Genomic DNA, 27075 nt, shown 5'->3' with positions numbered 1-27075 from the left:
GAAATCTCGCGGGATGATATTTTACGAAAGTTACGATGCTTCTGCCCAGAACAACCTTCAATGGAAACACGTTCAAAGCGCAAATATACTTTGTCCAAATTTTAGAAATATCGCTTTTATTTTGCAAAAAACTGTAATGGAAACCCAGCTTCTGTCAGATAGGCAGGGCGTCACTGTAACCATGACAACCAGTGAACACTACATCAGCTGATTGTGATCCTACTACAAATCCACCTCTGAGGACTTATCAGGACTTATCCATCAGAAATGATCCAAGGAACAGCTGATTAAACTGTGGGGGTGTTTCTGAGTCCCATCAGTTCCTGCTGCTACATATTTAGGTCACGTGATCCAGTATCTGTAAATAACGTACACATGCAGAACACACGCCTGTGCTCAGAACAAGGTCATTTTATATTAAAGATTTTATCTGTAGGAAATGATGCAAAGAGAGCGGCCCTGGAGGAGGACTGAGTTCTGAGTGCTTTTCTAGCTCTGATAGGTGTCAAGTTATTTTTAATGCAAAGAAAAACTTGGGGTTTGTAAATGTGAGACCTGTCAGGTATTTTAGAAGTGCAGTATGCAACATTCAGAACAGCAACACTACCAGATCACCAGCATCAAAACAATGATTGTATCAACCACATCTCTCTTCACTTTCATTTACAACCACAAACTTTCTTTACCAGAGAGGCACTGAGAAATAATCTACCCACAGCTGTTAGCCCACGCTAGCATGATAAAATACACAGAAGTTATCAACCTGACATGAGCCACATCGTGTTTCATGATTACAGTAAACGTGGTTAAAGACAGCAGATAGAACAGCCAAGAAGCAGAAACCCTCACACACAGCTGGAATTAAAACATTAGATTTTTATTTTTTTTTTAAACAGTGTACTTACCGTTTGGTTTCTACTCTGCAGTCCGTCTGGATCTCAGTCAACCGTTTCAATGGGAGAGGTTCACATGCACTGAAATGTTCAGGAAACCAGCTGCTAAAACAAAAAAAAGTCTTAGATTACAGTACAAACAGATTAATTGGGAATAGTTTATTCCACTTGATCTCACCGTAGCATCTGACCACAGATCTTTCCTCAGGTCTTTTTTGTCCATGTGACCAGCAGCAACCCTCAGTGGATCTTTAAGGTTCAACTTCTGGATGAAAAGATTTCTTCTTACGGCCTCTCAGTCTATGACGACAAACCAGACATCTGAACAGCTTCTCATTCATTCAGACCCGTTTGATGGTTCCTGGTTGACTCTTGACCATCCTGACCAATCAGCTTCCAGCAGCAGGTGATAGTTTGAGTTTTCTTCCTGATTCTGGCAGTAAAACACCTGGACCATGAACTTTATACCCTGTGGTTTGCAGATGCTGGGATGTTGCTTTGAAAAGGTTCTCAGTAACTTAAAGTCACTGATCTGCTCCTTCAGATTTCTACTCCACAGACTGTAGAGTTCATGGCTCAGTCTGATGAGAATCCAGCAGGTTCCCTTTAAAAATGTCTCAGGAGTCTGTCACCATCACTCTAGTTAAGACTCCACACCACAAAAAAAAAACAAATTTACACAACTTTCAAACAGAACTCAAGTTGCAGGATGTAAATTTTTGACCCAGCAGGTTTTCATTTTTCCAGAACCCCTTTAATCCATCCGTAAAAGAACCAAAACACATCAGTTTTTAATAAAGACATGTTTCAAGGATTCCGTCATGGAAAATCCAGTTAGGAGTCATTAAAACTCAAGACTGCTGTACTAGACGTGGTCTACGCAAACTTTTGTTCACGACTCCATCACCATCTTCCAGACATAAAACTCCTGAGCTACAAGCAATGACGACTCCAAAACACAACCGCTCCATGAATAAAGAGTCCAGAGGCTGCTGTAATGCTTAAACACCTTTATTGTGCCCAATCTGAACATACTCCACAACTGTAAGTAGCAGCAAACTTGGCAGACCACAATGAGGTAGACTTTCAAAACTCTAAAAAGCAGCTGGGCTAAGGGACAACAAGCTCAGCATGACAACCTAATGGATAAAGAAAAGACACTTTGTCTTTGGCACACAGCTTATTATGCATTTATGTCCAACTGGAACAGGAAGGCAAAATGGGATAAGAAAGCATCGGGTGTTTACTGGGGTCTACTCAAGCTCTGGATAATTTATCATCAGCTCAGTGGAAGTTCTTACATTCAACAGGAAACAAGCAGCTGTTCTAACGTCCCCCTGCTGATGTACAAAAGTGATTAAAAACCACTGCCACCTCTCCACACGTGCAAATTAAAAAGTGCAAAAATCAAAACTATGTACAGTTAAATGATTCAGTCACTCTTTCAACGGGATCATCGGTTGCTTGAAAGAACGCGAAGCATCACCGCCGAGTTCTACGGTTACACACATTTAATGTAACTGGACCAACAGAGCAAGGAGTACATCCAACGTTTGTGCCCATTCAGTTGAAATTTGGGAGGGCAAATTAAAAAAGAAAAAGTTAACAGCCACAGAAAAATGTATGAGAAAAAAAAGCAGAAAAATAAAAGGGGGGTTTTCCCATAAACAGCCGCCTGGTAGAATTCTGTTCAAAATTTTCATGTCATGACTTAAAACCGTTTGTGTACAAATTAGTAAAAAACTGCGTAAAAATGTCTGAAATGCGACCGGTTAAATGAAGCCCAACATTCAACTCTCAAAAGTAAGAAACGCCAGCTGGCTTGCACAGGAAAAAACAGACGCCAACCGGGGGGGGGAGGAGGGAGAAATAAAAAGTTAAAGGCACTGTATGGCATCTGCCAGTGATGAGACCTGCGTGATCGCTCTTCACGATGCAAAACATGGAAACAAAAACAAAGAAAAGAGGAAAAACAAAAAGAGAAATGGCATTTTCATCCACTTCTTAACCTTAGGCTGACTCCCATCTTTCCGTCTGGCCACAAGTCTGGGAAAATGCATAAGTGTGAAGGGCCCCTTAGGTCACTGTGCATAGTGCCACTGTGAACAGCAAAAATGAGCAAGTGCAAAAGTGAACATTTTCTACAGTGATATCCCCAGTGCCTGGTGGAGCGCCGCGGAGCCCCGAGGGCCCGGCGCTCGTGTTCTCCTTGGCGGGCAGCTTCGCCCCGAAGAGAGGCTTCTTCTCGTCTGGCCCTTCAGAGCGGCCGGATCCGTCCGGTCTAGCTGGAGTCCCGGTTCTTCTGGTTGCGCATCAGCGGCCGGTGGTTGCTCAGGATGTCCATGGAGTGTCGCCAGTGCCAGCAGGAGCGGCAGTAGTACTTGAAGCAGGCCTGCAGGTCAAAGGGTCATGTTGGTTCAAAGAAGTCAGGCACAAAAGCTCAAAATGATCATTTTAAGAAACTCTTACACCTTAAATGTCCCCCCTATAACACCATTAAACACTTAATCTAGTAAAGCTAAATAAAATCTGACTTAACCCTCAAGTGACCAAGCTGTTCTAGCGACTGGGCTCATTTATGACCCACTATATGTTACACAGGAATACGTCTACTTTAGTGCCTCTTTCTGCTTTCTTACCTATTCCACTCCACTGCATTTTAAGATGGATATTTTAAAATAACCTTCTGTAATTACTCATGGATTTTAATCATTTTTGACAGAGCTAAAGCAAAACCATATGAATATGATGCATTGTAAGAACACAATAACATTTATTTAGACACGCTTTGTCTGCCACTTCTTTTAAAACTTTATTCCTTTTGTTTCCTCAATAGTAAATCAAAAGTACATAAAAACAAAATGTACACAAACATCTTGTCTGTATGTGTGCGATGTAACATGCAGAGAAGTATTTAGATTAGGGGCGGCTGTGGCTCAGACACTTTACCCACCTGAGCTCCAGTGCTGCCACTTCCACTGCTGTATGAATGTGTGTGCTGTGTAATGTTGGTGGTGGTCAGAGGGGTTGTAGGAGTGGATTGGCAGCCAGTCAGTCTGCCCCAGGGCAGCTGTGGCTAAAAATGTAGGTCTGCCAGCTATAGTGCAACACACTGAAATATAGCGATTAGAGGTAGAAATAAATAAAACTAAACCCTACAATAGTGAAAAACCTACACATCTGTCTGGGTCATAAGTGACCCCAGACAAGTTTCCATTATCCTTGTCAGACCAGTAGGCCGATCTCTACAAAAAACTATGAGCAGCTGTAGGACAAGTAGATTGACAAATTCATGGCAGGAAACATTTTTCGGATAAAAGATATAAAAAAGGCAAATATAATTATATGGCTGGAGTCATAAATAACACTGGGTCGCTTGAGGGTTAATACATCTCTGCCTTATAAACACCTCACATTACAACAGAGGACTGAATGATTGTTTTGTGTAAATGTGACCTGAACTGGATTTTATTCATTTTGTTTAATAGTCAAGCTTCAGTTTAATATTCAGTGTAAGATTTAAAACGTGATGAGCTTTAGCAGCAGATAAACTGACGGTATAAACCCTGGATCAGACGTACGGCATAACATTCTAAAGTGCTGATTTAAATTAACTCTTGAGCTCCTTTAGACCAAACCACCTCCAATAAACCTTCACCTCATCAGGATGACAAAAAGAAACACAAGCAAGAAGTTCCTGGAAATATAAACTGATTTTCGTGTGTGATAGAAAAATATTTGACCCTTTAGTCTACTTTAGCTAAAGAAGACAAACATTTCACATCCTTGTGTTTTAAATCCATTTTCATGTTATCTGGACTGATCAGCTGAACCCAATGACCGCTAACAAGCTAAAGGCTAGCTAAAGGCAGATTTCCACTGGCCTGGTCTCTGCAGAAGAAAGGTCCGGGTTGGCGAAGGCAAACTTGACACATGGAGTCCTCCAGGTACGGGTCAATCTGAACCTGAGGAAAAGAAGCAGTTTAAAACAGATATTTGTTCTGTTTTAGGCTAATTTATGATTCTCAGTCATGTTTTATTCTTAACAGTCAAGTTCATCCATTACATGACTTTAAAGCTTCTTAAAGTCATGTGAACATCTGATACTGAATGAGAGCACGTTTTAGCAGATCCTTTAATTTATCCAAGCTACGTTTTTAAGCAGCGCACTAAAGTTTCGTTGTGCATCTTAAAGGAATCATAAATAGTCACTGTGCAGCTTTTAGCCACAACAGAAACACCAATAATTTATTGCATTTCCTCACCTTCTTTGTAAACTTGGGTGTTTTTATCTCCACAAACGCGGCACAAACAGCCTTCAGGTAACTGCGCTGATTGTTGAAAGTGACACGTCCAGAGCCTGGAAGAAAAGTCAGATTTACAAAGAAACTAGTCCTGAACACAAAAGATTTAAATATAAAGACGACGTTAACCCTTTTCTAAAGCTAAGACAGACTAAGGGAACACAGAGGAGGTTTAGTCAGTAAAACGATGAACATCGCTGTCTGTCATGATGTCACTCTTAGTTCTACTTTGTCTTAAATCCTACAACGTGACCCAGGCTGGAACAGAAACTCACTGTGTCGTTACGGAGGAACATTAGTGTCTGACTATCTGTGACCATTATAGATTTAAAATGCTGTCAAAGATGACGTGTTTTACATCAGAGGAAGGATCTCTGGTTTTTATTTGACTTCATGGCAAAGAAAATAATGAGACAGAAAAAGTGATTTAACGTTAAAGAGCATCAGAGGGCTGCAGAAATAATGTTTTACAGGAACTTCACTCATCATGCTGATATACAGCTATGGCCTAAATCTAGAGATAAATCCATCAGGACAAACACCATCGGTTTGCTGCTTTCCTCTCAACTACCGTCTACAACTTTCCATAAACGTTCTTCTGCCTGCCTCTGATCTGCAGCAACAAGAAGCACCAGATGATCTCATAACTCAATAGATCCACTCTAAGGTTCTATCATTTCCCAGAGGTTTAATCTTTCTTTTCCTCTGTTGTAAAGTTAAACCCTAAAGAACAAAGAATTAAAACAGTCAAATGTTCTGTAATTTCTTTGTTGTAGCATTAAGGAGCCAAAAAAAGAAGTTACTCATTACACATTTTAAGTAATCCGTTACTGTTTTTTATTTCTACCAAGTATCAGAATCTGCCGTCTCCAGAAGTCCCCGTGAGCCCTGGCCTCTCCACAGCTCTTTTAGCCTTCATGTTTCCAGCATACTGATTAAAACCAGCTCACCTATGGGGTACTTGTGCTTGTCCGTGTCAATGCCGGCATACATGACGCCTCCAAACAGGTCGTTCATGATGCTGGCCAGCGCCTCGGCGTTCAGCATCCCGTGCAGCGCGCCAACGAACACCGTCTTACTGGGATCCAGACGCTGAGCAGGACAGCGTACGTAGTTACTGTCAGAGATCACCCACGGGATCACCTGCACCTGGAGGACAAAGAAGAAACCACGACTGAACCTCACCAACAACCACCTGCACTCAGATGGAGAGTTCTGATTGGAGTACCAGAGTTCTAGTTCACCTATAAGAGATAAAATGATTTATGGTCTGAATAAAAAAAAACTAATTAATAGATTTTAAATGATCTAGTTTGACATTCTATAGTTAAAAATAATCCAAAGAAGCCATTTGCTAATCATCAGCTTCAGTTCTTAATGATTTCATTTATCAGAGCAGTGAACTTATTACAGTAAAACTTTCACATCACTTGGTCCTTGTTATTTCTGACCTTCCCTGAAAGTTTCATCCAGCAAACCAACGCTGACCATCACTAAACTGTGTTCCTTTAATAAACGATAAACAACAGCTCTACTGTCCAGAAGTTCAGGGAAACGTGTGATTTACAGTCAGAGCAGCATTCAGATCAAACTGCTGTTTAAAGAAGTCAGTTTCTGCCACCGAGCCGCTACAGATTTACTAGTTAACTTTTATTATTATGCATCGTTCTTCCCCGCAGAGTTTTGTGTACGGCAGCGCCCCCTACTGATGATAAATCTGGGCTTTTGAAAGCAGCTGTGTCGGTCAGACCCTGACAGGATGCTGCTTCACCTCCTGTTTCATTCCAGGACTCGTCTTTTTACGTTGGACATAAAGCGACCGTCAATAAGGAAAGTTCTGCCTTCAGTTTGAGGAATTGCGTTAGCTAGCCGTCTACCTGTGAAACCAGAGACCTCAGAGGACCGTACAGGTACAAAGCCTGTGATCCATCATAAAGCTCAGTCTGCCTTCAGAGCTGCTGTGGGGGATAAAGTGTTCTGATGTTACAGAACTACTCACATCCTTGCATCGCATCCTGCGGCTGGACATCTTGAAGTAGTATTCTCTGTTGTCGTCGGGGTGGAACGGGTCCAGGGTGCAGGCATGAAGCAGCGCTCGCACAGACTTCTCGTTCTCAAACACCAGGTACACATAACCTACAGAAAACCAACAGGAGGCTCTTATTTTACATCTGCTGATCCACATGAAGGGTTCTGTTCATACTTTGGACCCGTCGGTACAAACTACACTAAAACAGACTGATCCAAACATCAACATTCTGTTACTTCTCAGCAGTAAAATCAGTTTCTGAACCACATGCAGCATTTCATTAACATCTTATTTTGTTCACTTTCTCGTACAACACGGTGTCATTTCGATGTAATTTTCTTCTAATTTTTCAGGAGCAACATTCATTTCACTAATATTTCCGTTACCTCTGGATAACAGTTTGATTTATTTCAGTTATGCATAGTTATTTCTTCTTATTACTTTTAGGAGCTGCATTTCTGCCGTGATGTCGTTTTTCTTTCCTAAATGTTTGGCACGAGGATTTCCTTCAGAAAGTCTGATCTTTATCTAAATGAAGGCATGAGGATGAAGAGTCTGTTATTAAAGATGGTTGCAGGATTCTGTTTTACTGCTTCACCTTTAATATTTTACAGCTCTATTAAAGACCATCACTGCCTGAATAATCCATCAGGTGTTTGAGTTCAAATGTCTAAAATCTGACATGTGCTCTGAAGCTGCAAAGATGAAAAAATGTTTTACTAGTGGCTTTAAATGATTCCTAATAAGCCTGTACAGCCATCTGAAACTTTAATACGGCTGCTTTTATGCCGAGGTTGGAGACGTCCTGTTTTAGGTTCTTCTACAGACTGCAGGAGGCATTTTAAATCATCTTAAAGAACTTTAGATTGGTCCAACTTTTACTAAATGCAGTGTGAAAACTAGTCAGAGTGCAGAGCAGTCTAGTTAAAAGAAGTCAGAGATTGGTTCTAATATTTAGAGTCAAATGACGCAGAAACGTTCAAATAACTAAATAAAGTAATGACAGTATCCTTTTATGAATTTAAAAGCAGTCTGACAGACTGGTGAAAACTGATAGAAACTGCTTTAAAGCTGCTGTCCGGAGTTTGAATCGCAGCGTCTCCCAAAACACTGTTGGTCCCTCCCTCTGATTTCACCCCTTCATTTGTGCACGCGCTCAGTACATGAGAGAAGTGCCCGGAGTGCTGCAGCATCTCGCCTGTTTTGCTGTTTTCCACTCTTCTACATTTAGTAAATAATAAAGGAATTACGTTAGAATGCTGTATTGAGTCTAACTTGTCCTAATACCAAAATAACATGAATCTGCTAGGACGAACGAGTAAAGTTTCAATATGTGATTACACTCGTGTATCCCTCTGGATGACATTGTTTATCAAACTTAGTGCATTTACGCGTGTTTATGTGTTAGATTGTTTATTTATTTCTATCTAGAGTTCAGAATTGCATGACTCCTCTGACGAAGAGTATGTCCCAGACGCCCCAACATCTTCCTCCAGAGGTCGGGCATCTAAACGAAGCCGTCAGGCGGGCTATGGAGGCCGTGGTCGGGGAGCGACGCGAGCACCCCGAGCCAAAAAACGTCCTGCAGTCTCTTGGCCTGACAAGCCGTGGGATCGGTAACTTTTCTGGAAGTTGCTGATCCCTGATGCTCTCTCCTCCACGAGCAAAACAAATGTGCGCGCGGTTGCGTAGTGCGTAGCTCGCCCACCTCTGCATGGGCTTGCTTGCTGTGCGCGTAACCGTTGATTGACAGCATGACAAAGCTGAAGCTCGAACTTGATTGGTCGGCAGCGACCGGCGCTTTTTGGAATAACATGGGGGTCTATGAGAGGAAGGCGGAGCTCAGGAATAAATTTTCATATCGCGTTATACTAACTTTATATTATAGTATCGAACTAGACTAACACATTTAAGCTTTGTTAAACAATGATACATAAATTGAAAAACGGAAACTCCGGACAGCAGCTTTAAGTAGTGAAAAAAGCTTAAATAAATGGTAGAAAATGAAGCTACAGATAAGGAAGCTAGAACAGCGTTAGTTTTAAAGCAACAACTCTAAAGTCTGGCTTTACCTCGCCGACTTGTTTCTTCTTCAGATGCTGTCTAAACAGGTCAGTGAGGAAAAAACAGGCTTTCCTTAGAGTTGTCCCTTTAAAAATAACATCCCATAATAAGGAAACTTCTGGAAAAGCTAAGAGCATTTCAGTGGTGAAAACTGAAGCATTTGGCAAACAGACCAAAACAGCGACTGTCCAACACAATAAGATGCTGTAAAAACTAAAGAGTCCGTTTTTACACTTAAATATATTGAAATTAAAGCCTGACGTGTTAATCTGCTGCAGTGTGGACGTACAAAACACTAAGGCACCGATAAGGACAAATATAAAAGCCAAACCTGTTTACAAGAACAGACAGACTGGTTTCTGTACATGAAGCATTTCTACACAGATAATGAAGCATTTCTACACAGATAATGAAGCATTTCTACACAGATAATGAAGCATTTCTACACAGATAATGAAGCATTTCTACACAGATAATGAAGCATTTCTACACAGATAATGAAGCATTTCTACACAGATAATGAAGCATTTCTACACAGATAATGAAGCATTTCTCTTCCATCCACTCCCACATTCTAGCACCGTGTTTCCCATTAATCCCAGACTCAGAACCAGGTAAACTCACCATCACCAGTGTCACCCTAAAACCAGAATAATGAAAGTCTCCTACCAGTTTCTCATTACCTTTGGCCACATTACCTTTAGGAGGGCAGCGAGGGTGTTTCCCATCCTTACCCGGCCACTCCACTGTCAGAGGGCCATAGCCGCTGAACGTGTTGATCAGGCCGGCTGGAATTTAATTAAAGACAAAGTAAACATGAGGATGGGGGGGGGCAGTCAGCAGATGTCTGTCTACAGACACATTTCCAGTTTTAACGTGTTGTTCAGACAGATAAAACCATCAGTGGTGTGTTAGTGCTAAAATGAAGCTTTTGGGAAAGTTCTGAACTCAAAGAAAAAAAAAAAAAAAAAAAAAAACTTAAATTCTCATTTCTAACATCTTTAATTTCAATAATTTAATTTTCCGAAACTCTGAACCACAAAAGCCACTGAAGTTTAAAAAGGCATAGAAAGAAAGAAAAATTATTGAATTTCCAACATCTTTGAATTCATTTGTCTGAAGATTTAACCAAATCCAAGTTAAAAATCAGATATTTCATTAAAAGCCCCTTTATTCTGCACGTCTCATTTAAAATACTCCCATAAATAAACCACTTGCTCCAGTTACGTAAAGAAATAAAAGTTTCTGTTCTTCAGTTCAACTGGAAGCCGTCAGTGACTCAGCTGACAGATAAAGTAATCAGTTTCTAAATGACCAGGGTTTCTTTTCTGAACAGAGGCTGCTTTGCCAGAATTCTCTCCATCACCCTGAAACTTCTGACCATCAGACTCCAGGACACACCGGCATCTCATTCAGCTTCCAACCAGGCGTAAACTAACCGTGACGTCACCCGTTGGTTTCAACGCCGAGAAAATGAAGCCCAGATTTTGCTACTTCCTGGTCGCCGTTTTGGATTTTTTGGAGCCAGTGACGTAAAAAGCGTCAAACAGGCTGGACCGGAGAGTAACTAGGGGCAGGACCAGTCAATGGGACTGCATCAAGTATAGCCACGCCCCCTGGCTCCGCCAACTTTAACGATTTATTTAAAATTCAGTATTGATTTATTTTAAGATCGGCCACCTGATCTCTCATTTTGACCATGAAAACTAACGGGAAAAAAACCCTGAGCTGTAGAACATCAGTCTATCACATTTTATTTTTTCCAAAAATGAATTGGGGTCTATGGAGAAAAAGCTTTTTGGAGCCAACCCTAGCGGACGGCGTGATATTGCAAGTTTTTGACACTTCCGGGTTGGCTTCAATTTTGGAGCCAGATGCTACGTCCATCTTCATATACAGTCTGTGCTTCCAACTCATGACACTTATTGAGAATTTCCACTGGGTGAAAAAGTATGAAAACGCTGGAATTTCAGCTGAAATATTTTTAGACATATCAGATGAAGACTCATCCTAGAAACGTCAGATTCTGGATGGACTGATCCGAGTTAATAGAACTAACCGTCTGCTGAAAACTAAGCGTTAACTCCAGCTGTAAGCCACATCAGCTGAGAGCAGACATCACCCACCGTTTAAAGAAACTCAGAAAGCGGACGTTTGTGTGAAAAGCGTCCAGAGTAATAAATACTGAACCATAGCGCTGTTATGCACAGATTAGAAATAACTTCTGTGAAGCCACAATAAAATACGTTAAAGAGTTTACTGTGTCCAGTTACTGTTAAATCCGTGAACATTCACCGTGTCGTCCTGCAGCTCAAACCGTTCAAGTCTGAAAATGTGGAAGAAAATAAATTAGTGAAACTTCTCATGTCCACATTTGAGAAATCTTTGAACATTTTTTGATGGAAAAAAAATGTTTCTTTAAGAACATTCACATAAACTGATTTTATGTGAATGTTCTTAAAGAAAATATCAGAAGTTTAACTGATATATATGGAATCACTTTAGACATTTTTAGGATTTTTAGTCATTTTTTGAAAACATTTACTAGAATTTTCTTACCACATTTACCTAAAACTTTTAAGGGGAACTTAAGGAATTATTGGAATTTTCTTCCTGAAGGTTTTGTAAATTTTCAGAAATTTTTTTGCTGATATTCTGGATTTTTTTCAGACAAGGAAACTATATTTTTGGTGCTATAAATGAGAACAGGAGGGTTTAAAGTGACCTCACTAACAGAATAAAACTCAGACTGACTGCAGAGCAACACGGTGGGTTTTACCGTCAGCTCCTCTGAAGAGGAACCGTTCAGTCTGATGCTAAAAGTGGCTTCAGAGCGTTTGTGAAAACTTCCTGCTTTAAGCTCATCCCACCACAGGTCTGCATCCGTTTGATTTCTCTGTAAACGTAGGATCTCTTGTGCATCTATTAAAGTGTTCCAGCGGTTCACCTTCTGTGATGTCCCAGGGAACGCCTCCCAGAAACACCTTGCAGGAGTACAGAGGGTCCTTGTTGCTCCTGGGAGGCAGCTGGCCGCTCCAGGTGAACGTCGCCTCGTTCACAGCTGAGCAGAAAGAGGTTAGCAAAGATTCAGGGTTTATTTAAATCCTCCCTGAGGTTGTAGCAGTGGTACCAAGTCCTCAGTAAGCAAAGCAGCTATTGGCTGTCCGAGAAGTCACTACATGATGTCATCCTGATTAGCATAGCTGTAATCTGCATGTAATGCAGTTTAATGTCATGGACATTCTAGGAGAGAGGAATAATAACATGGGAGAAACAAAAAGTGAATGTAAAACCCACTAAATGTTTTTTGAAGAAAAGGCTGTGAGTCAAATGCAGCAATTTATTTAAAACATTTTTATTTTCATCCCACTCTAAGCCAGGACCTTCAGCTTTACGGGATTCATCTGCAGTCTGAGGCGGGTGGTGGGTTAGGGTTAGTTAGTGGGGTTAGGTCAGGTCTGCTCTAATCAGACCGACCATCTACTAGTGCTTTAGGATGAGGAGGAGCTCACAGCGCCCCCTGCTGCTCACTGAGGACAGTAACTGCAGAACGATACCAGCTTTCATGTCAGTCTCCAAAACACCAGAAAAAGTCGCTAGATTTATCGCCTTCAACCAAAAAAAAAAAAATCTCCCAGAGGCTTTGGAAAGTCGTCAGGTTTAAGGAGAAAGTCGCTCAGTTATCAGCACTGGTTTTACTGGTTTACCTGCAGCCTGCCGGTGCAGACGAGCCTCCCTCTCGATGCTGAACGCGTCGTCCGGTTGGTCCAGCACGTCGGCGCCGGGCCACGGGGAGCCGGTACGCCAGCGGCGGGAGACAGCGGAGGAGGCGGGGCTGGCACTGGGGGGCGGAGTCAGAGGGGAGCTGGAGTCCTGGGGGTCCAGACGGGAACCCAGACGCAGCAGATCCTTCTGCATGTTGGAGGCCAGATAAGGCAGGGGAGGAGAAATCCGCAGAGTGGACTGCAGAGAGAGACAAGTCTGTTTTTACAGCGTGTGAAAAATAAAAGCTGACAGTCAGGAAAGAAATGCAGCGACATCTTAGCAGAACAGGACAGGTTTGAACCGCCTCAAGAGCAGATCTGAAGGCAAAGAGCTCCAGAAAACAGACTAAATGTATGAATAAATCCACAGGTTTCCAGTTTTCTGATCATTCATCTGTTAAGAGTTTGATTGGGGAAACCTATTTAAACATTTTATCAAAAATCCTCCAAAATAAAACTTCTGCAGGAACCAGATTCTGTGAAAAATAAAACCTCTGCATTCCTTTCCACAGATCTTGTAGGTTGTTCCCACTGCTCTAACAGGAAGTTTAAAACCAGTCTAACTGAAGGACACCAGCAGTGATTGTTTCCATTCATCACCAAAAACGCATTCTGTCAAAGAATGCTGCCTTCCTCAGTACAACCTGGTAGGCATCAGTAACTCAGCTGAAACCTACAGAAACTCCAGGACTCGTTGGCTGAACGGCATCACACCGGACATAACAGCAAACTATCAATAGACCACAGAGGGATCTTATTTCCAGTATTAAAGGTGTTTTATTAAACTAATCTCTGGAGAGTCAGCAGAGAGCAGCTGGGTCAATAAATAATTACAGGATTTTCATAGTCGACATTTTTGCTGTTTTCAGGCCTAAAACCAACATGGCCGCCAATAACCAAACACCACATGGAATTTTAGAGAAAGATTCTTCTACATAGTTACACAAGTGAGTAAAATTGAAATGTAAAGTTATTTCAGAAGACATTGTAGTAAACCTGTTGACTATTTTCTATGAAATAAGTCAGAAAGCCTTGGAGTCTTCCAGTCTTTTCTTCAGCAGGAAATGACATCATGTGGAGCAGGTCATGTGATCTGGAATTAACACACTTCCTGGAGAGGAGTTTTTGGAACGGGGAACTTGGTGGAAAAGGATTTACTTTATAAAATTTGATATATAGCCAAAAAATAAATACTTGTCATGATTATCTGAACTTAAAAGAACACAATCCAAACTATTTGTGAATCAGCTCATTTTATTATTGTTTAGCTCATTAGAAGGTGGTTGGTGTTAAATTCAGACATTTAGTTGATATTTTAGTGATATCCAGTCATTTTTATTAAGTGATTGAATTTGTAAAGATGTGATCATAAAACCATGATTTTTTAAATAAAATGTATGCAGACATATCCCATGGGCTTCAGACGTCCTTCAGTTACAGACTGACTACAGTAAATAAAACTGAGCCCAGTGAGTAAAAATATCAGCAGAAAAACATCCATAAACTGAACTGAGAGACATTCACATTTTCAGTTCAGAGCTCCACCGCTTGAAGATGCTGCAAAGGTTAACATTTAACACTGAAAGATACAGAAACGGCTCAAATTAATGCGCTGTTAGTTTTCCTCCTGCAGATGTCACCAGAAAGTCCCACCAGGAGGCTTCTAAAACAGCTTCACACCAAATAAAAGTATGATCCAACCTCTAGTTTAGTCCTTTTATCGCTGTTTGTGATAATCAGGCACATTAGAGATAAAACTAGAGGATAACTGCAAAACTGGAGTTTCCTACAGGTCAGACTTGGTCACTGCAGAGACTGAAGCCGATTTGTTTTCTGGCATTGACTGAGCTCTGCCGTTAAAACACTGCAGAAGACAAAAAGCTGAATAACTTCAGTAAAAATCCTGCTATGCTAAAAAGAGACGAGACTTCAGAACCAACCGAGTCCAAACATTGACTGCATTAGAGTCCGTTTCCATGGATTTACTGAGAATCTGTTTTCATAGTTTAACCAGAGACTCAGGAAGCTGCAGGTTTAAGACTTTAACGTCTGGCTCTTATATTTACTGTTTATCCACTGATGGGCTTTCAGGTTCAGTACTAGTTTATTTACTTTGTGTTTCTGCCCAGGGACAGATGTAGATTATCTGCTCTAATTACAGTTAATTAAGCAGAAAACAGAACAGAGGACACAGAATACCAGCTACCATAAAGTCAGACATCACTGAGCTTTGTCTGCAGAACTCCGTCTAAACGAGATGCAACACGACCAAACGAACCAGTCAGCTGGTTCGACATCAGCATGACAGGAAGTCATTAGATGAGCAGAGATAAAACCAGAAGATGCTACATCTGCTGCTAAACTGTTTTTAAATGAGCCTTTTTAACCAGTGTAGCTTTGGTTAATGGAGGAACTTTATTTTTGCATTTATGATAACAACGCAGACAAAACGCTCTATTTTAAAAAAAGAGCAACAATAACTTAAATGTTAATTCAGGTTTAACAATTTTATGTCTCATTTGTTAAAATCCTGCTGTATTTTAAATGCAAAAAGAGGAGAACAGAATGAGATCTGCAGCATAAATATATATATTAAAGGACTTATCGACAAAACAAGCATCGGGCGCTTTGCTCTTTAAAAACAAAAACATCCAGCTGGAACTGGACATTTTATTTTTTGTGGTGATGAAGTTAGTGAGAATGTAGAAGACACGACGACCGTTTTGGGTTTGGATCGGCAGCATGAACGGCAAATTAAACCTGCAGCCGGCCTGAAAGCACGAGAAGCCTCCTGAGAAAAGATTTAACCAAGAAAACCAGCAAACAGACCATTTCTAAATTAAAGACTGACTGTTTGGGGATTTATAGTCTGTGCAGGTCAGCAGACTGGCCGAGTGCTTTTTGGATGGTAATAAATAGGAATGCCACAAACTGTAGACCAGAGGTGTCCAACATGAGGCCCGTGGTCCAAAAGTGGTCCTCCAGAGGGTCCAATCCGGCCCTCAGTGTAAAAATTACAGAGAAGACATTAACTGCAGATTAACTAAATTTAAATCATTTCTACAACATAAGTTGTTTGTATCCTGCAGTAAGTCCTCCATGCTTCAGACCCACACTGAATGCTTTGAGCCTTTTTAGACTCACTGATCTGGAAACAAACTGAGGTTTGATGTTGACATTTAACTTATTTTCATTAACACTGGTGTCATCCTGCGGGTCAAACTGACTTGTTCTAAAGTCTGAAAATGTGAAAATATATATATATTCTCAGTGAAATTTCACATTTTTGGGAAATTTGAGCATTTTTTGGAGAAAAAATGTTTAAAAAAATAAATAAAAATGAATAAATCCAGCAAATTTCTCTGGATTTTGGTTGATTTTATGTCAATTTTCTTAAAGAAAATATTTGAAGTTTCACCGATGTATATATGGAATCACTAGATATTTTTTAGGATTTTTGAAAATATTTACAAGAATTTTCATGCAAAATGTTTTTTAAAAGAAAAGCTTTAGGGAAACTTTAAAGGAATTATTGGAATTTTAAGGTTTTGCAAATTTTCAGATATTTGGGGAATTTTTTTGCTGAATTTTTGGATTTTTTTCAGACAAAGAAAACTATTTGTTGATGTCCATAAATGAGGACAACTGGATGATTAAGAAAAAAAAATAATTCCATAAAAGCAAACATGTTCAGAACGCATTTCTTGCAGAATTTGAGGTTATTTACAGGTTATGATGTTATTTTACTGTTCCGGTACACTAGAGATCAACACGAGTCTGACTTCTGCTGTAGAACATCTGCTCCATCCAACACCACAGCTTAAATCCAGATCACTCACCAGCATGTCGCAGAGGTGGTCCGACCCGGAGCTGAAGCCGCTGGTCTCAGAGTCTTCAGGGCTGCTGGAGCGCGAGTCCAGGAAGGAGCTGGAGTCCAGCCGGTTAGCCATGCGAGCCATGCCGGGGAACTTCTCCAGGAAGTCAGCAGTCATGCTCATGGACTCGGGGGGCAGGTAGCCGGGGGCTTCCCCAGGAGGCTACTGAAGGGGCTGCCGAGCATGCCGAGCACTGCAGAACAGGAGAACCAATCAGAGCATTTAGCTACCGTTAGCATGTTTGAGCAAAGACTCAGAGGGATGCTGCCGGACAAACTCAGGACATTAAAGGAGAGCCAGGTGTGTGTGCTGAATCTGCAGACGCTCATTGATTCATCAGAACTTCTAAAAGCAGAAGGTGGTTCTGATGTTCTGCCAAAAGCTTCAAGTAGTTTTCACTTTTACATTTGACTGCTATTAATATGAAACAATGCCCCCCCCATGACCGATTCATCGTCATCTTTTCCAAACAGCAGCTCTTCCTCAGCACATTACTGTGAGGCTCTGAGGATTATTCAGCTGCATTCAAAGCTCTGTCCCACTTTGTTTCAGGCCCAGTTTAGAAGCTCTAATGAAGTTTTAGCGGGTTGGTTTGGACACGCAGCGGTAAATCTACGCCGCTTCAAATGGGTCACGATAAATGGGGCGTCCAACGCTGCTAAAGACGGACTCATCTTAAAACCGAGCAGCTCCTTAGATATCAGCTTTCAAGCATGTTTTCTAACTAAACCTCAACATCCCAGCATCAGGACTGATCAACAGGTAACAGATCCATGTTTAAACAGACTCAGGGGAAAGGAAAAGTAGCTTCAGCAGCTGGTTTTTGTGCCGGGCGGATTTCTAGAGATGCAGCAAAGCAAAAGTGCCACATCATCCTCCCTGGTGACGCTACAGCCGTTCACACACAGACGGCTGCTGTTCACACATTTCAACGTTAATGAGGGCTGCAGATAAATCAGGAAAAACACACCAACGTGTCACAATCTGACCAGTAAACAAGGGTCACGCCAGCAAACAAACTCCTGAAAACATGAACACCACCAGGAGCTGAGTCCTTACTGGAGGGGGAGCTGGTCTGGACGTGCGACGGGGAGGTGTGATCCGTCTCCTGGCTGCTCCAGGGTCGGTCCCAGCCGGACAGGCTGAGGGACTGGAGGCCCAGGCCCAGGTCTGAGACGCCCAGCGGGCCCCTGGACGACGCCATCTCCTGGGAGCCGGGCATGTTGGGGAAAAGCATCCTCCTGCTGCCCACCGCAGCCAGCTCCGACTCTGTTTGGAGATCCGACAGAGAGAGAGTTAGACACCACAAAAAACAACAAAACACGTTTCTAAAAGTCAGTCAAAAAAAGAAATGCATCTGCTAAACCAAACTTGTCCTCCTCGCATGAAGCTAACCTGCTGCCTCTGTGCCCGGTGCAACTGCCATGCATCTCCGTCCGCATCACTGACCCACCTAGCAGCATGTGACATGGCTGCTGATGCACTCACACACCCCTGCTAATGACATCAGCTCCCCTCCCTCCTCCTGACAACTGTGGAATGAAAAATTCCTGCTGGAGCTACAGGCTTGTTGATAGAAGAGCCGTCCCTCGTCCAGAAGACGGCTGCTGTTAGCGCCACCGTTTACCACCACCGCTGCTGCTTTACTGAGTCTGCCTTGTTTCCTGACAGAGGGGAGGAGGAGGGAGGAGGCAGAGCTACAGGGAGGGAGGCAGCATGGGAGCAAATGACTCAGCACACTCCAACTAGAAAGTATTCAGACTCCAGGAAGCACAGAGTTGCATTTTAAAACCAGCTGCTGTGATTTCACCTGATTTGTGCACAACAGGAAGCAGCAGAACGCCGCCGTAGAACGAACGCCGCCGTAGAAGCGGCAGAACACTCAGATGCTGATTTGCACCGCCAGCTCCTCCCTTCCCTCTCCTGGAAAGCTTCCAGCCCTGATTCAGCAAACATCCAGCCGGCTAGATGGGCCACAGAGGCCACAACTTCAGCTCTGTTTGCACCAATTCCCTCCACTTTTAGTGAACATTTAGGTTAAACTGCTGCTTTGCTTCATAAAACTGCTCAAAACCTTCAGGTTTGGTCTAAAAAAGGAGCCGTAGCCACAAATGCAGACGAGCCTTTAAAGGGGAACTTTGTTTTTTTCCAACCTGGGGTCTGTTTTCATGTCATTTCATACATGTGAGTGATGGAGAAATGAGTTTTTGACATAGCTCCAGTATTTAGCCAGGCAGGCAGCTTAGCAGCTCAGCTAGCAGCTCAGCTAGCAGCTCGGCTAGCGAAAAGTATGGGGCAACTGGCCCCCCCGCATCAAAGTCCACCCTAACGTGCTTTCCCCCCCACACTGACTGGCTCAGATAGTCTCAATGAGTGTCCCACAACATGCTAGAGATGAGAAGTGAACGAAAACCTCCACATTACTTGGTGATCGCTCTTTGTTGTGGTCTGTATCTAAAGCTCAGGACGCTAGAAAGCAAATCTCGTTCTGAAATCGAGAAATAGCCCGCACCAGGGTCAAGTTGCCCCATACTTTTCGCCAGCTGAGCTGCCTGGCTAAATACTGGAGCTATGTTGAAGATTCATTTCTCCATCGCTCACATGTATGAAATGACATGAAAACAGACCCCAGGTTGGAAAAAAAAAATAAAGTTCCCCTTTAAGAGAATTAATTCAAAGAAAAGATACTGACGTTGAGCCTAAATCTTGGCAAATCTCACTCCTGGAGGTAAAAAAAGCAGCACTTGGAAGTGGTGCAGTGCTGCAGAGCAGCGATGCAGCATGAATCAGCTGCTGGCAGCCGGACGCTGAAGACGAGGAGGTTCAGGAGATTTAACCTCACACTGAACACTAAATGACGTCTTAGGGCCCTGATGTGGGGTCATTCTGGGGTTTTTAGGTCCGAAAGGTGCAACAAAAACAAATTAATGTCCAGCAGCAGCAGAACCCAAACCTGAGTTCCTCCTGGATCAGTGGGTCTGATGGGGTTTGCAGAATAAAGACCTTTAAGAGCCTGCTTTGAGGGTCTGCTGCAGCTTTAACTACAATTAAAAGATTTTAACTAATAATGAAATTAGCACTTAGTCTTTGAATTTTCTAACATCTTCCCAAAAGTGAGGTCTAAAAACTAAAACTTATCCTTTTAGAAACATGCAGAAAACACTCAATTTCACCACAAATTATAAATACACAATAAAATGCTTCCAAAGTCAAACATAACTTTATTTCTGGTGCTTACTTTAACTTCAGCTCCTCAGTGCAGAACTGCTTTAGTCATTTAGCTGTAATGTGCAGAAAAAAAGCTGATTTTTTATTAACTACTATCTGAACTAAACCCAGACATTTAATCATGAAAATACCACTCAGTGGAAGCTCCCTGGACTTGACAGATTTTAGCAGTTAAGATACAAAACACTCAGTTTTATGACAAAATAATAAAAACTGTTAAATTCAACTAAAGCTAAACTTCAGACTATATTTTTGGTTCATGTTTTAACTTCACTGCAGAAGTTCTTCAACTTTAACCACAATGTGCAGAAATTAGTCAGTTTCACAATAAAGATTTTAACAAACAAATCCAACTAAAGATAAACTTTAGACTAAAACACTGGACTCTGTTTCACTTCTGCGACATGCTCAGCTTTTCAGCTCTTACTGTGCAGACATGATGGACCAAACCTTTATCCTGTCATTTCTGCACAATCAGAGCTAAACAGCTGAAGAAATGCCGATTATAGACGGACTACAGTCTGTCTGTCCCTCCACAGCATCTCTCTAACTTTACGGCTGCAGCTCTAAACTGAACCAACATGGAGCCAAACTTTAACTTTTCTTGCTTTTCCTGCTCCAAAGTGCTCAAATAAATAAATAACTGCCATGTGCAGGAAATAGTTCAATGTAACAGTAAAATATTTGGAAAAAAGCAATTAAATACAACAGAGGTCAGACTTTAGATTATAGTTTAGTGTCTGCTTTAATTGTAGTGAGATTCTCAGTGCAGCATTTCTTTAACGTTAGCCATTTAGCTCTTAATGTGCAGAAAACAGCTGCATTTTTAGGATATTTTATGGCTGAAATCGAGTAAGGCCAAATTTTAGAATGCATTTTAGGAGTCTGCTTCAGCTTTACCCATGTAGCTCTTAACGTGCAGAAAACAGCTGTATATTTAGGACATTTATGGTGAAATTGAGGTAGGCAAAATTTCAGACAGTATGTTAGGAATTTGCTTCACTTCAGTTAGACGCTGAAGTTTCTATCTCTGCTCATTGCAGCATCTCTTTAACTTTACGGCTGCAGCTCCAAACTGAACCAGCATGGAGCCAAACTTTAACTTCTCTGGCTTTTCCTGCTCCACAGCTTGGTGTAAATCAGGCCGTTTTACCGCTGAGCAGGTCGGGCTTCTTGCCCCCCGTGGGGGTGGTGCAGACCCCGGTGAAGTCCAGAGAGTTGCCCAGCATCGTGTTCATCCTGCGGAAGATGTCCGCGTTGCTGCAGGAGGTCAGAGCCGGAGAGTCGGAGTCCGGACTATCCGGCCTGCGGGCATCTTTTCTCTGCAGGAGGAACCGAGAATTAACCCAAAACTCATCCTGAAAGTTAAACTCAGGGTTTGGACACAACAGGATGAGATAAACCAAGTTTTCAGACACGTTGCAGCGTTTGTCTAACGGAGTTTACGGAGGCGCCGTTTGTAGTTTGACTCTAAAGGTCACAGAGACACAGTTAACCGTAAGAAACCCTCAGAGCGGATTAATTCAGTTTAACTCACCAGAGAAAACGCCATGATAGAGCTCTGCTACAGGAGAATCCGCACAACAAACGCTCTGCTGGGGGAAAACCGCATTTTTATCCCGTTAATTAGACTAATTTAGGGAACGTGCGCTGCGCGAATCACGGCACCGCGAGACCTCCGCGTGTTCACGCGCTGCACATCAAAGAGCGGCGCGGGGTCACGTGACCCTGAAGTTTAATTTAATTTAAAATAAAATTATTGATTTATTTATTTAAAATAAAAATGACAGATTGCAGTTTCAGTGTGCAGGAGGTTTGGATTCATTTTTTAAAATATTTATAATTGCAATAAATTAATTAGATACTACCTTTTTCTATTTTAGTCTTATTTTAGCTTTACGTTTTATAGGTCTCCAGTCTATCACAGAGCCACACATGTAAATGAAATATGAAAATATAACAAACATTTCTACTTAGCCTGATTATCAGACTGTACTATGTCAATGGATGGATCCCAAATGGTGGAACAAACTACCAAACTCTAAGTTCTGCTGAGTCCCTTTCTACTTTTAAGAGACAATTGAAGACTCAATTGTTCAGAGAACACCTAGGCACTTAATCTGACTCCACCTTAGGGGTAGAATAAGTCAGGTGGTCCAAAACCCAGCACTTATTTAGTGCTGACAAAGTTGGAAAAAAAAAGGGGGGGGGGTTGGCAATTCTTCTGCAGCTTGATGGCAACACCTTTGACCAATCGCACTTGAAGCACTTTTGCACTGCTACAGGTTTTTCCTTATGTCTGAATTCTTGCTTGTGTTGTACGTCGCTTTGGACAAAAGCGTCTGCTAAATGAAACTGTAGAATTGTAGGATGGATGGATGGATGGATGATAATGGATGATGGATGGATGGATGGATGGATGATGGATTATGGATGGATGGATGGATGGATGATGGATGGATGATGGATGGATGGATGGATGGATGATGGATTATGGATGGATGATGGATAATGGATGGATGGATGATGGATTATGGATGGATGATGGATAATGGATGGATGGATGATGGATGGATGATGGATGGATGATGGATGGATGATGGATGGATGGATGGATGATAGATGAATGGATGGATGGATGATGGTTGGATGATGGATGGATAGATGGATGCATGATGAATGGATGGATGATGGATGGATGGATGGATGGATGGATGATGGATGGATGGATGATGGTTGGATGATGGATGGATAGATGGATGCATGATGAATGGATGGATGATGGATGGATGGATGGATGGATGGATGGATGATGGATGGATGGATGATGGATGGATGGATGATGGTTGGATGATGGATGGATGGATGGATGGATGGATGGATGATGGATGATGGATGATGGATGGATGATGGATTGATGATGGGTGGATGGATGGATGGATGATGGATGATGGATGGATGGATGGATTGATGATGGATGGATGGATGGATGGATGGATGATGGATGGATGATCAACAGTTTGATCAGCACTGTAATTCGTTGTCAAAAAGCTAAAATGGTTTCTGTTTTTAATGAAAAGTTTCCTTTGTAGGGATGTGTAATTCCCACATTAAAGTAACACAGTAAACATGATAAATTTATGGAATATGATGCACTGTTGTAGATTAAACTACATAAATTAATTAAGATGAGAGTGTGAAGATGAAAAACACCTTTTAACAGGATAAAACCTCTGGCAGATCCATGCTCAGAGAGGGTAGATACCTGCCTCACCTGTTAGGAGAGAGTAGAGGACGGGATAGTAGATTAAAAAAACACAAATAACTATGCAGAACAAACACACATGTTCTAAATACTGATGAGGACAATTCCCTGCAGCAACATGATGGCCTGAAGTAGTGAAAACAGTTCATAGAAGGTGGAGTTGGATGTAAACAGACCGGTTCAGTATGGAAATAGGAGGTGCAACTAAAGTAGGTATGTGCAGATACTATCTCTGTTTAAACTGTACAAAAAACAGACAAAGATTTTCACATTTTATTCCACATTTGATCCCACTGTTAAAGAAAGGTCGAAAATATGAGCTGGTTTATCTAGTGATGACATCTGGAGTCTGTTTGTGTTTAAACTGAGATTCACAGCAGAGAGGCTGACTGAATATAAATAGGATCCAACTGATAAACTGATTAGTTTCAGCCACAAACACCACAATAGGAGAGTCTGAGGAGCAAATGATTGATTGAACATGTCAGAAAAGTAATCTGGAGCCATTTTAAGGCAGCTACAGATCCAGAAATCATCTGTTTAAAGAGCATGGTCCAGCAAACTACCAGCTGCTGCTGAGAGACGACTGGTCAGGATGAACCTAGAACCAACCAAGAACCATCAGAAAGCAGGTCTGGATGGATGAGAAGCTGCTGGAGCACAGCTGTCAGTGTCCACAGGGTTCTAGAGGATCCATGAAGGAGGAAGTTCTTCCTCTAGAAGTAGAACCTTAAAGCTCCACTCATCACATGGACAAAGAAAAGACCTTCTGGAGGGAAGTTCTGAGGTCAGATGGAACACAAACTGAAGGTGAGGCCTTCAACCCCAAGAACATCAAACCGCCTGTGAAGTGCAGTGGTGGCAGTATCATGCTCTGTGGAACAGAAGCTTTACACAAAGTTAATGGAATAATGAAGAAGGATGTGGATTACCTCCACGTTTATCAGGAAAACTTAAGACTGGATCTTGAGTTGGGTTTTATAACAGGACAAAGACCTCAAACACATAAAAAGTGGTTCAGAAGCGACTAAATGAGACTAAAGTTAAGGTTTCAGGGCGGCTTCCTCTAAGCTCTGAACTAAATCTGACCTGGAACTTGTGGATCGGCCAGAAGAACCAAGTCTGGGTCAGAAAACCCACAAATTTAGTTGAACTTCACCAGTTCTGTGAAGACGAGGGTCAAAGACAAACCAGGAGGCTATAGACGGCTGCTGTTCAGATTAATACTGGGGTTACTGAATGTATGTTTGTGATTGAACAGATTTAGTAACATTTCCAAACAAAATATAAAAATTCTGAGAAAAAAAACATAATAAATGATTGTTATAGGTGGTGTTTCTGAGCATACAGAAACTTTTCTTCATGACTGTTCATCCTGGAGGTTCTGCTTCTTCTCTGCAGCTGTTTCCCTCCTGCTGCTATGTTGGAGTTAAACCAGTAGAGGGCGACAAAGTCCAGCATTAAAACACCTCCAGGCCTCCAGGAACCTTCTGTTGTTCTAACAAGACGCAGTTCATCTTTCTCCATCTGTAGCAGGCTAATATCTGACAGAACTGAATGAAATAAAAGAAGAAATGCATCAGAAGATCTGCCACATGTCTCTGAAACCTGCTGATCATGAATGTAAAGATATGAACGCTTAAATAGATTTAGTTGTTTTGCTGTTTCTACATGATGTCGATAAATACATAAAAATCTCCATTTGATTAAATAAATCAGCTGCTATCCAAGTGTTTGATTCTGAGTCTCATCTCTCATAAAATGCCTCCTTCAGTTCAAACTTCAGTTCAAACTGAAGAGGCCTTCTGGAAACTGAAGCTAATTTGATCATTTTAACTCTTAAATATCCCTGGACTGAGAATCTTCACTTACATCATCTCTCATTTGGCTCTAATCCTGACATAAGATGCTGGAATTTGTTGATTTCTGAAGCCGCAGACCCACCAGCAACACAACGGTTACAGAATATATGAAAATAGCGTTTAATCCAGAACTTACGGACCTTTCTGCAGAGACAGGAGATGTTTAAGCAGCAGAGAAAAGGAAACGCTGTGCAGATCCTCATCTTCACGCTCTCTATTGATTTCATGTCAATCCAAATATTCTGTGTGAAAGTGAAGTGAAATGACCCGTTTCTGTCCACGAAGGGCGAACGGCTCTGTCCGGACAGAATATCTAGGAGCCGTCTGTCTGCTGGTTTACAGATATTTTCACTTATTTCCTCTAAATCTGTGGATTATTTTATGATTTAGGTTTTCTTAAAAGGCTTTTATTTCAGAGTCTTTGATGTCTGGTTTGATCTGACAAACATTCAGCATTTCTGCTTCCTGAGAACCATCCGTTGTCTTTAGGACTATTTTGTCTTTTATATGATTTCCTTTTAATTTATTATTTTTCTGATTGAGTTTTTTATAAAAGGCCATTATTTCAGAGGAATGCCTTGAAATGTTTGGCTTGATTTTACTAAGAAACATGCAACATATATGTTGTTTTTAAGAGCATTTACAGCTATTTTCACTGTCATTTATTTTGCTTTAATCTGGGGTTCTTTTTCTGATTTAGCTTTTCTTAACAGGCCTTTATTTCAGGGTCTTTAAATGTCTGGTTTGATCGAAGCAAGAACAATGCAACACATTTGTTTCTTGGGAACCGTCTGTCTGCTGGTTTAAAGCTTTTTCAGTTATTTCCTTTAAACCTGTGGATTATTTTTATGATTTAGTTCAGAAAACATCCTTCAGCATTTCAGGGTGGTGTTTTTAAATGTCTGCTTTGATCTGAAACAGAAAAACTTTTTGAGAATCAGTTTTTATTTCAAGAACTATATTCTTGTCATTTATATAATTCCCATTTATTTTATGAATTATTTCTCTCATAGGTGCAATCTTTAAATGTCTGGTTTGATGTGACTGAAAAACATTCAACGTTTCCTTCTTGGAAACCGTCTTTTTGTTTTAGAACTATTTTAATTTTCATTTACATTATTTTGTTTTATCTGTGGATTATTTTTGTGATCTGTTATTGACATTATTTTGTGGATTATTTTTGCTGATTTAGTTCAGAAAATGTCAGTCATTTCAGGATAAAGTCTTTAAATGTCTGATTTAGAAACATGCAGAAAATCTGCAAACCCTCCTAGATGAGGATCTGCAAGAAGCACATAAAACTGAAATTAGTTGCATTTTCATTTTGATGGTTAGGCAATGAGAAAAACATACGCTGACATTAAAGGTTGAACTTTCATGCTTCAGTTTAAATTCACTAAAAGCCTGTTTTATTAAAAGAAGACTAAATGTAGAAGTAAAAACAGTAAATGCGGCCGTGATGAAGCCGTCATTGGGTCAGATGCTGTAAATGCAGCGTGACTCAGTCCTGTTGAATTTAATTATCCCAGCATGGCCACATGTTAACCAGCAGCTGGTCATACTGAAAACACTCAGGAGTCTCTGGAGGATCCTCACGGTCGGCTGAGCTTCTCAGCAGCTCATGAGTGCAGAGAGTGGAGGTCAGAGCCACACATGATGCAAACAGACACTAATGCAGCGGTGCATTACAAATGAAAAGCTCAATTATTGATGCCAACATCTGACGTCTGCATTTCTGCGAGCCTTTAGCTTTGATTGGTCGCCACGGCGATGAATGACAGATGCCAGAGA

At 41.4% G+C, this 27075-nt stretch overlaps 1 protein-coding gene across 1 annotated transcript; it reads right to left on the bottom strand.

Moving 5' to 3' along the window:
* Positions 1 to 1888: 1888 nt before the first annotated feature.
* cpeb1b (cytoplasmic polyadenylation element binding protein 1b) lies at positions 1889 to 18699 on the bottom strand. The gene is given in 12 exon segments (XM_051944130.1): positions 1889 to 3285; positions 4778 to 4858; positions 5159 to 5253; positions 6148 to 6346; positions 7197 to 7333; positions 9989 to 10078; positions 12238 to 12351; positions 12998 to 13253; positions 16894 to 17078; positions 17081 to 17122; positions 17989 to 18198; positions 18325 to 18699. Coding segments are annotated over 12 exon segments (1551 nt in total). The 5' UTR covers positions 18356 to 18699; the 3' UTR covers positions 1889 to 3174.
* Between the last annotated feature and the right edge of the window lie 8376 nt (positions 18700 to 27075).

Source organism: Acanthochromis polyacanthus, chromosome 2, assembly GCF_021347895.1.
Source record: "Acanthochromis polyacanthus isolate Apoly-LR-REF ecotype Palm Island chromosome 2, KAUST_Apoly_ChrSc, whole genome shotgun sequence".
In the NCBI taxonomy this organism is placed as follows: Eukaryota; Metazoa; Chordata; class Actinopteri; family Pomacentridae; genus Acanthochromis; species Acanthochromis polyacanthus.
The sequence above is the reverse complement of the archived record's forward strand: the minus strand, read 5'-3'. Positions and strand labels throughout refer to the sequence as shown.